Below are 10,610 nucleotides of genomic sequence, written 5' to 3'. Positions count from 1 at the left end.
GCCTACCGATAAGGGGCAGAACAGGCCAAGGCAGATTCCAGTGTGGAAGCAGCTCCAGGGCCACCCACCCATCACCTCAGCCACAGGTGACCCTGGCTCCACCTGGCTCCAGTCCTGTTCCACTCTGCTTTGCTGACCGAGCCAAAGCCTACTCAACCTTTACAGCTCTCTCCTTCAGAGCCATGGAGGCCTTTACTCAATCACTTCCCCATCAGCCACTCTCTGGAGGTGACAGCAGTTACAAGGGTTTCTGGTGGGTGTCTGATTTCAAGACTAGTTTTTAGGTCCTCCACAGAGCTTTCTGGGGTCTGATACCTTCCAGCTGCAACCAGCATTACATGACCATAGACCTGAATGTATCCTCACTGACTTAGTAACGATTAGTTATGCCTAGACAAGCGGTGAGAACATTCTAGATAATACCTTCTCCAACAGGAGATACAGTGGGTGGGTGTTGGGTAGAACAAATTCAAAATAAGCGTTCAAGTGTTGCAGAAATGTAAGTTCATAATGTTAAGTGAAGGTGGTCTCTTTCCCGTGGCAGAAAAACAATTTTCTCTCCCTGCTTCTCCTAACAACTAAAAAAACCTTAAACTCTTAACGATTCAATTCACAACATAATTCTCCAATATTACCTCAAAAAGAGAGGAAAAGAAATCTGCAAAACTCAGGTCCCATTTAAGATGCATGTTTTTATTGAAGTTAAAAAAAAAAATTCATAACCAGACAGAAAGAGTAAAGTAGACAAGAATGTTATAATCTGACTATATAATATTCTCTCATTCTTGATGGATCACTAAAATATAACAAAGGATTTTTCTCTATACTAATTTTAAGGTTGTCCAGTTAAACCATTATTTGGTATCTTCAACAGGTTAACCTCTTAACTATTTAGAGTTTCTTCTCAGAAACGTTCATATATTATACAGGAAACATTCATAGTTTATTTGGGAAACATTCATATTTTATACAGGATGTACAAATTTAAGATGAGACCAAAAAAAAAAAAAAAAAACCAAAACAAAACAAAAACCCACACAACTGGAGCCGCAACACTATCCTAGCTGCATTGTGGGGATTCTCTTCAGTCAGCTATCCGCGCTATACAACTGGATTTAATAGTGTTATTTACAGAGGGGTCAAAAGCACTCATCTAAGGTAAAGGCGCTCGGGTTTAATGTGCACTTTCACAGCCCTATGAAAACACAACCATTATATACACTGTAAACACCACAGGGCATGAAATCCATCTCCAACCACAAACCTCAATCTCACAGATCAAGCATACAAGGGCTAAGGTAAGGTGCCTGACTTTTCCTTTGTAAGCACACTTTTCATCCGAGAGTGCTGCTATTCTTTCCAGAGGACACTATTCACTTATTTCAAATATGGTGCCAGTGCTTGAAAACATTTCTGGAACCCCTTTTTGGGGATCGCCTGCATAGTCTGCAATGAACTCTTCTGAATGTCCTTGATGGTGGCAAGTCTTCGTCGTTTGAGGATGGATTTGATTTGGGAGAATAGGCATAGTTATTCACAGCCAAGTGAATCAAACCGTGGGATACCACCCTGGACCAAATGGAAGGTGCCACTATAAAACAATGAGACCGATTTCCTTGTACAGCTCGTAAAGCAAGAGTTTAAAAATTGCCTGAGCAATGGCAGTCCTGATGGAATACGTACAGATTCGCCTACAGTGACGGCTCTGAGAGGCAACACTCACTTGCATGGTAGCTCTACAGCTCTAGGTGGGGTTCTGCAATTCTAGAAAACCAGTCCTTCTGTCGCCTCTCACGTAGACTTTAGTATTCCTCTTCAGTTTCAGTCCCCTTTGCTTTCTTATGGATTGCCCGATTAAAGCTGTGGCACGCAGGGACCCAGTGATTGTCATGAAGCCCCAGCTTACAGCCAGGGAAGGCTTTCTGAGACCGGTGGCAGCACATCCAGTATCCTGGCCCGTAGGGCAATGCCTGGCAATAGGGCTTGGGGTGCCACCGGCACAGGGACACATCCCCTTTCACGTATTTTTTCTTGCACTGCTTGCAAGGGTCCTCTCTGTATCGTGGATCTCGCACCCAGCGGGAATCTGCTGGCCTGATATTGTAGTATTCAATGATAAACTTGAAATAGCAGCAGGTACACTTAAGAGCCACTAAGCTCTTGGTGGGAAGTAACCTGAAGATTTTCACCATGAGGTGGTGGGGCAGAAAAGCCATGTACTGCTGAGGCTCCAAAAGCTGCTGGATTTTAAACCTGGTCTCCAGAAAGTCATGAGACACTTGCTTCTTCCAACTGGATGCCTCAAGCACCGGTAATGTACTTTCCACAGGAGAGGCTGGCAGGACAAATGAATCAGCTGAAACACGTTTTTCCTCAGTGGTACTGTCACCCTCAGCAGCATCCTGAAGGTGGCCGGCATCGGAAGACTCCCTTGTGCTTTCATTCAACTGGGAACAGTCTGACTGGTGCTGACCAGGTGGCAAAAAAAACAACATCCCTGGAAGTGGGTCTTCACAGGGCTTTAAACTAGAAGGCTGGCCTTGCTCTACCTTGGACACAGTGATACTAATGCACAAAGATTCCTTTCTTCTCTGATCAGGATTTTGGCTAGTAAGCGGCACGAGCTCTCTACTCAGACAATCAACAGCATCTGTGGGCAATTCAATGGCTTGAGGGCAGGTGCCAGCAGGAAAAGATGACCCAACAAGTTCTTCTGTCATCTCCACATCATATTTATTGCCATTTTTCAGGGCAGTTTGCTGATCTGGCTCAAATTCTGCACTGTCCATGAGGAAATTCACACTCGCTGGCAACGACGGACAGCCCCGAGGAGCACCGTCCCAGGACTCATCCCCCTTGGGAGAACAATGGTCGGCTCTTGAGGGGCCACAGTCCACAGATACAGACCCCACAGGATTCACCTGAGTGTCTGGTGCCTCCAAGGCCCCTTTGTTTGTTTTGCCTTCATTAGCCTGAGTGCCATTTGCAAGCAACACGCGGCCCACATTTCGACGGAAGCTGTTATTCCTCGAGAGGCTCCCAGGCTCACGCTGGCTCTGCCGCTTCAGGCACTCAGACTCCAGCCTGGCTACCATGTCAAGGACACGGACTGGCTCGCTCTGTGGTTCACCAACCTCAGAATTTCCCCTTTCCGTGGATTCTTCACAAGCTCCTGGGGCAGAAAAGGGCTCGGAGGCTGGGGGCACACTTCTGGATTGCCCAGGAAACTTCACCACAGCAGGTGAGTTAGTGCAGTTTTTCGTACATGTAGCTAGCAGGGCACTGGCTCTTTGCTCGAGGAAGGCAACCATCTGTATGACTGACAGAGGCCTCCCGGCATAGACGCCATCCCCACTGTCACTCACATAATGCACAGAACAGTGCTCAATGCCACACGCAAAGGGCTCAGGCTGGTAGCACCTGCTGTTGACTTCCCTCATCCTTTCCAACTGTATCTTGGCTTTTTTAAGATCTCCTGATTTTTTCCTTCTTTTAGTAGCTCTCCCATCAATATCCCAGGAGCTTTTTATTTTCATAGATCCTATCCTATTGCTACACTGGTGGGCTGCAAAGAATGCAATTTTCTCCTTGGTATTTCCCGGTTTCACAACAGCCCAGATATCAAGCGGCCCTTCCCCTTCTTCACCCTGGTGGATTGATGCAGACGGTGCATTCTTCTTGGTTTTAACATTCAAGCTGCTCTCTATCGGACTCTTCCCACTCATACTGCACAGAACATTTGGAGAAAGAATCCCAAGAGGCTTTCGAGATGATGCTTTACCAAGAGAGGGTGAAGGAAAGACACTTGGTTTCATGTAGCTAGCTTTGCATTTTTCATCATTTATAGCTTCGTGGTGGCTCATAGGAGTTCTCAAAGTTTCCCTGCTGATTTCCAGAGGTCGCTCTTTCTTCTGGAGTTTCCAGTATGGCTTTAGGTGCATAACAGAGGCTCTACAAGAAAGACAGACATATTTGATTAAGGTGGTAAATTTGTTTTTAGAAAAGTTTTTTAACATACACTCAGATGGTTCTAGCAAGTAACAGAAACACTGTGTCAGTTCATTAAATCTTTACCGTACCAACTCTTATTTCAGCTAGTTTTTAATGTGTACATCAAGACTAACAAGAGCAAAACAACCACTTTCCATGGTATATAGGCCAGAAGATAAACTGGAGAATTTCAGACTGAATAGACAGTGAATTTCAGAAGCTGACATTAGTTAACATTCTATATGTGAAATTAGTCCTTCAAATGTATTTTTTTTTAATGTAAAGTACTGAAGACTTCCAAGTATAAGGCACAGTATAAAAGGAAAGGATAAAGAACAGTCCAGAATCTCCAGTAGACTGATATGATTTCTAAGTCACCACAGCTAGCTTTTTATTGGTTGCAAACCAGTCTATCAAAATGTTGTACCTGCTTTCTAAGCTGGTCCCATACTGTTCAATACTTATAGATGTTTATAATTTTTCACTTGTTTGCTTATGTACTTTGCCCATCTACTAGTCCTGACTTTCTAAATAATCTATTTGTATAAGCTCTTAACTGTTAAATTTTCTCCACATACCTTAAATCAAACACAGAACACATAATCCTTATTAAGTCTAAAAACCATTTTGAACTACTGCAGAAAAAACAATGCCTTGTTTTGTCCCCTGACCAGGGCTGGAGATGGGAGCCATCTTAGAAAGAGGATTACATGCAGAGATCTGTGTTCTAGTCCTTGCTATATCATTAACTAGCTAAACATGGTGAGTGTACCTTGGAAAAGTCACTTCCTCTCTGGGTCTGACTTGAAATGTTAACCGAGGAGTTGGAATACTAAATTATCTAATGATCTCATCAATTTTACAACAAAATATCCACTATTACACAGAACACTGTGTATTGAGAAAAAGTGTTTTTTGTAGGGATGCCTGGTCTCCTACAAAATAAACCTACAAACTAAAATAAACGTCTGCAGTCACAGGTTGGTGGTACGAGCCCCTCACGGCTAGGCAAATAGAGTTTCCCCACTCTTAATCGTGGGGACACCAGTCTAAGACACACATAATTTGGCAACTCAACATATACCTTTATCATTTACCTTAAAACATTTAGTGCCTGCAATGTGTCAGTCTCTATGATAACTGCTTTCAGATACTACTTCTAATTGTCAAGGATGAAAAGTGATCATCCAGAACAAATTCACCTTTCAACTCTTAATTCCTTGAGTCTAGGCTCAGCTAAAAGAAGAAACAGGAATATGAATATCTTCTAGCTAAGTAAAGAGAAGTCTTGCATTTAAGACAAAGTACCTTTTCAAAATTATCCTGAAATAGATCAGATTGGTTTCTTGACTATCTTTGGCAATTTCTATCCTAAATCTGTGATGTGCCCCCTTCCTGCATTACAGCATTTTTAATAGCTTTCTATCATTATATTATATAATTTAGTCTTATAAACAGACCCACCCAGAATTCTTCAAAACAAGATGAATACATATGAATAAAATAGATAAATGAATAAATGACAAATGAATAAAAAGAGGTATATCTAGTGCTAACGTGGTCAACGATTTTCTGGTTTTTCAAATTCCCTTCAGTCCTTCTAAGTGAAGGGAGAGAAATGGAGGTTGCTGAAAAATCCAATAAATTCTCACATAATGATCTCATTACAGAGTGTGAATAAATTTAAACTTCAGCAATGTGTGTGCCATTCTGCATTGCACAATATGTTCTCTTCGCCTTCCTCCCACACACATTATTTTAGGTGCTATTATTGATAGACAGGGACATTAAGAAGAAACTAAATGTAGTTACAGAAGGCTTTTGTTTGCACTTACTAACCTATAGTCAACTCAAGTGACACACTGCTAATAGACAGGGCTTTAGCAGGACTAAAATAGGAGATGATCCCAGGGAATAGAAGTGAGGAAAGGTACAACCAAGGAAGGAGAAAAGCCAATACAGCCATTCGACATCATCAGGGTGACTGCTGGAGGGTAGCGGACAAGTCTGTGGGACCCCTGGAGAAAGCACAATGATGAGGCATGGGCTCTTGTCCCCTAATTAAAGGTGGCCCAGGATATTAACCAACCTCCTTCCTTTGCTGGGTTTGAATGTCCTGAGGCAGAAAACAGAAAAGTGGTGGCAAGAGTAGTAAGTTCAAATGAGAAACTACGGAAATCTGAATTTGCGTTGAAATCAGTGGTAGACCACGAGGATATGATGCAGGGCACCAGGAGCTCTCCCCCAAAAACCCGAAAGGCAGAAACGCAGAAACTTTACATCTCCAACAGATTACACCAGATGGTGGCGCTTTCCCTACCCCACCCCCCCCTCCCCAAACACAGGCACTGTGGAAAGATTCAGCCAGGTTTCCATGGTTGCCAATCTCTTCATCACAATTGTACTTTGAAGTTCACCATAAGAAAGTCTTGCTCTCTTGCAATTAAATAAAATGCTGGGCTATAGCACCTACCTACACGAGTGTTCCATAGACATTCAGAAATATCCTTGTAAAAAATTAAGATCCCTGGGTACAATGAATCAGAATTTCTGGGAATAGATCCAGAATTTCTGAGATCTGTTTTCAACCTTTAGATTTAACTTGGAAGGGATTAAAGGTCATGTGTTAGATCCGATGTACGAGTATCAGTGGGGTCCCAGATTTGGGCTGGGGTGCTGGGACACCAAGAGGGGTGAAGTGGACCTGCCCAAAAAAAGCCTTGCAGACAGTCCACACTGAAGCATCTATTTGAACAGCTGGGTAAAGACAGAACCATTTTCTTGTTATTCCATTTAAAGCACAAAACAGGCCAATGGTCTTTTATTGCCAAATTTCCCCTAGAACTCGAACTCCTCAGTTTCTTTGACAATGCTTTTTCCCAGCTCTTTTCTCTTCTTCCCCAGCCTTTTAAGTCCATGTTCCTCAGAGTTCCTTGTTTTTCTAGACCGTTATTAATCTTAGGCTATACATCTAAGTGCTGTCTTATAGTTCTAACAACCACATACTGATGACTCTCCAGTGGCATGCTCTCCCAAATTTCATATCCTATTGCCTGCCTAGTAGATATATCTGGATGTCAAAAAGAATCTAAAAAATCAAAACAACTAGTTAATGAAAGCAGCAAGTACCTAGCCAACCAAGCCAGAAAGTTGAGTCACTTAAAGATTCCTCCTCCCTGACCCCCATATCCAATCACCAAGTCTCTAAAATGCTCTTCTCTTTATCTCTGGCAAAACTGCCCTACTTTTCAGCAGCCATCTGATCTCTGCTCCACTACGGGCACCTATAGGAAAGCCTAACCTCTTTATCAATGGAATGCAAGGTAGAGCCCACCCAGCCAAGCTATCAGCTTCATTCCTGCTTTGCCCTACCATACTTCACACTTTGGAAGCTTATGCACAGAACCATTACTACTGGACCAGATAGACAGAAGGCCAATCACATCACTTAAGATGCAAATTTTAAAGCAGCCAGAATCCTAAAACTAACATAACAGCTTCTAATTTTTTTTTTTCACACTAACCACCACCCATTTCCTACTATCCATTTATCATCAGAAATTTACTAAACACTCTGGGCTGGATATTACCAGTGCAATTATGAATAAGACATAGTCACTACCCTTACAGAGACAGAGAAGTCAATAAACAATTACAATGGAATATGATGTGTGTTTATAAAGATAGTATGGGTGCTGAGAGAATCTAAGCAGGGGGACAACATACAGAAGGAAGGGGTGTATGAAGGGACATAAGGGAACCACAAGCACCAAGCTCAGTCTTGAGGGTGTAGAAATAGGTCAGAGAAGCCCTGACCTTCTAAGCTAAGCCCTAAAGGAAGATACACAAGTCCTAAGAGGTTCAAAAGTAGATGATGCTTTTGGGAAACTGAGGTAGGTGAAGAATAATCAGTCTAGCTAAGGTGCTGGGAGTGGAGAGACAACAAGTAAATTAATTAATAAGCAACAACAGACAGGAACTTTAGCTGCTGATTATAAATGGAGGTTGAGGGACAGGTGTCAAGGATGGGTCCTCATCTTATGGCTTCATCAACTGGATGAACAGTGGTACCTTACAGTGAGATGGTGAAAAAAGGTGGCTAAGCAGATTTGGAACAGGGAAGAGAGACAGTTGGGTTTTAAAAAAGTGTTGCCTGTAAAACAGATATCTAGTAGGCAGACTGACACAGGTATGGTCAAGAAAAACAGGAGGAAAGGAATAAGGCAGTTGCCACAGAACCATTTCAATGAGAAAAACATTTTCTGGATGGAGATTACAGATGTCATTTTCCAAAATTTCACAATGAACATATATTACATATATTACTATTATAAACAGGAAGAATGTTCATAAAAGAACAGTCACTTTTAGACCCTATAGCAAAGTCAATGAATAACTGTGTCCAGTTAGCAATGGAGATCCTTGGTGACTCTGTTGTAAGAACTACAGTGGGTGAGTAGGGCAGAGCCAGAAGTTCATGGTGAAGGAGTAACTGGAAGGTGACAAAGTGAAACTTACCAACTCCTTCACGAAGCATGGCTGTGATAAAGTCTTTGTACATACCTGCCATCTTAATCCTTTCCAGGAATAAAGTGACATATAACAATGAATCAATTAAAACTTGAACAACTTTCCTCTAAACAAAAGCCAAAATTCTGTTTTCAAATAATTCCAGTATTCCTTTTAGACTCTAACTTCTGTTTTCAGCTCAAACAAAGCTGGAAAAACTCTCACCTTTAAACACAGTGTACAATCCCAAAATAGAGCCATGGAAGAGAATTTTAACTTTGTTTAGAAAAAAAAAAGTGCTTGGATAAATCCCAAAGTTGAAAGAGTCATAGTAACTAACTCTAGACTATGGAGGAGTGAATTTGATCAATGAGGAATCAAATGGCAATATGGGGTCAGAATAGAGGAAAAGGATGAGATTTCTCTTTGTGCTAATAATAGGCTTAGTGCTAATAGGAGGCCTAAAATCAAAGACAGATGCTTGTTTTTTAACTTGTCACTCAGTGTATGGCGTTGCCTATCGAAACAGACTAGGAAATAAGTCATTTCCTAAGTTTCTTTCTGCTATGTTAAAGGTACAGGAATGCACTCCAAAAAGGAGTCCACTTAAAAAAAATTTTTTTTAACTTTTATTTATTTTTGAGAGAGAGACAGAGGGTGAGTGGTGGAGGGGCAGAGAGAAAAGAAGACACAGAATTCGAAGCAGGCTCCAGGCTTTGAGCTGTCAGCATAGAGCCCGATGTGGGGCTAGAACCCACAAACTGTGAGATCATGACCTGAGCCGAAGTCGGAAGCTTAACTGACTGAGCCACCCTGGCACCCCAGGAGTCCACTTTTATTAGAATAGTTAAAAGCTCTTCTTCCTTTACAAAAGGCCAGAGGAATTAAAATAGACTAATCCTTGAAAGACCATTCCCATGATACCTTTAGAGGAGTTCAAGTATACAGTAAATAAATTCACTGTTTCTTTAAGAATGTAAAAGCTTAGGCTTAGGTCTTGATCTCCCGGCTGGTGGGCTGGTGGGTTTGAACCTCTCATCAGGCTCAGTGCTGACAGCTCAGAGACTGGAGCCAGCTTCAGATTCTGTGCCTCCCTCTCTCTATGCCCCTCCCCCACACGCGCACACGTGCGTGCGTGTGTGTGTGCGTGTGCTCTCTCTCAAATAAAAATTAAAAAAAAAATTTTTTTTGAATTAAAAAAAAAAAAAAAAGAATGTAAAAGCTTCCGGAGAACATCTTAAAACCACCTTCTTCACTGAACCATTACAGAAATGACTAGCAACTCCAGCAAAGTTATTACATGTATTATTACATGTATATATAATGAAGTCTTTGTTTTTTCCAAATGAAATAATGGAGCTATAATGACTTTTGAAGCCCCACAGTGAGATAGTGGTAGCATCAGGATGAGAATTAGGTTAAGAGTCTCCTGGATCTGCACTTTCCTTGTTCAAAGCAAACAAAAATAAAAAACCTAGGCCCAGAGGTGCCTGGCTGGCTCAGTCTATACAGCATGCAACTCTTGATCTTGGGGTTGTGAGTTCGAGCCCCACACTGAGCATAGAGACTACTTAATAAAAACATATTTTTTTTTTAATGATAAAGTGTGCCTAGCATTAAAAAAAACACACACACTTGGGGCACTTGGGTGGCTCAGTCGGTTAAGCATATGACTTCGGCTCAGGTCATTATATCTCATTCATGGTTTGTGAGTTCGAGCCCCGCGTCAGGCTTGTGCTGACAGCTCAAAGCCTGGAGACTGCTTCAGATTCTGTGTCTCCCTATCTCTCTGCCTCTCTTTCTCTCAAAAATAAATATTTTTTTTTAAACACACACACACACAGGGCCAATTGTGACACAAATGAGATTAAATAATTCTGACAGCATCTATTCAAAGAGATTTTTCTCTCTCAAACTAGGTCAGTTTTTCTTCAGTGCCACATAAAACCTCTACACATAACTGTGATGAATTAAAGCAGACACACCACATCACAAAGCCATACGAATCTATAAGTATGTAGAAACTACTTCCATGGCTGTTAAAGTAGAAAAAGTGCCAAGACTAGGAGGGTGTGAATACACGTGGAGGCAGAAGATAGTACTTCCCTTCA

General features: G+C 41.8%; 1 protein-coding gene across 7 annotated transcripts in view; it reads right to left on the bottom strand.

The window, feature by feature from the left end:
- Window positions 1–672: 672 nt before the first annotated feature.
- Window positions 673–10,610, bottom strand: part of FBXO34 (F-box protein 34) — an 88,747-nt gene continuing 78,809 nt past the window's right edge. For all 7 annotated transcript variants that reach the window (XM_032593361.1, XM_030319166.2, XM_030319170.1 and 4 more), the window contains one exon: window positions 673–3,951. In XM_032593361.1, coding sequence (XP_032449252.1) covers window positions 1,803–3,941 — 2,139 coding nt within the window. In that variant the 5' untranslated portion in view covers window positions 3,942–3,951 and the 3' untranslated portion in view covers window positions 673–1,802. The remainder of the gene's footprint in view (window positions 3,952–10,610) is intronic.

This window comes from Lynx canadensis, chromosome B3 (assembly GCF_007474595.2).
Source record: "Lynx canadensis isolate LIC74 chromosome B3, mLynCan4.pri.v2, whole genome shotgun sequence".
Lineage (NCBI taxonomy): Eukaryota > Metazoa > Chordata > Mammalia > Carnivora > Felidae > Lynx > Lynx canadensis.
The sequence above is the reverse complement of the archived record's forward strand: the minus strand, read 5'-3'. Positions and strand labels throughout refer to the sequence as shown.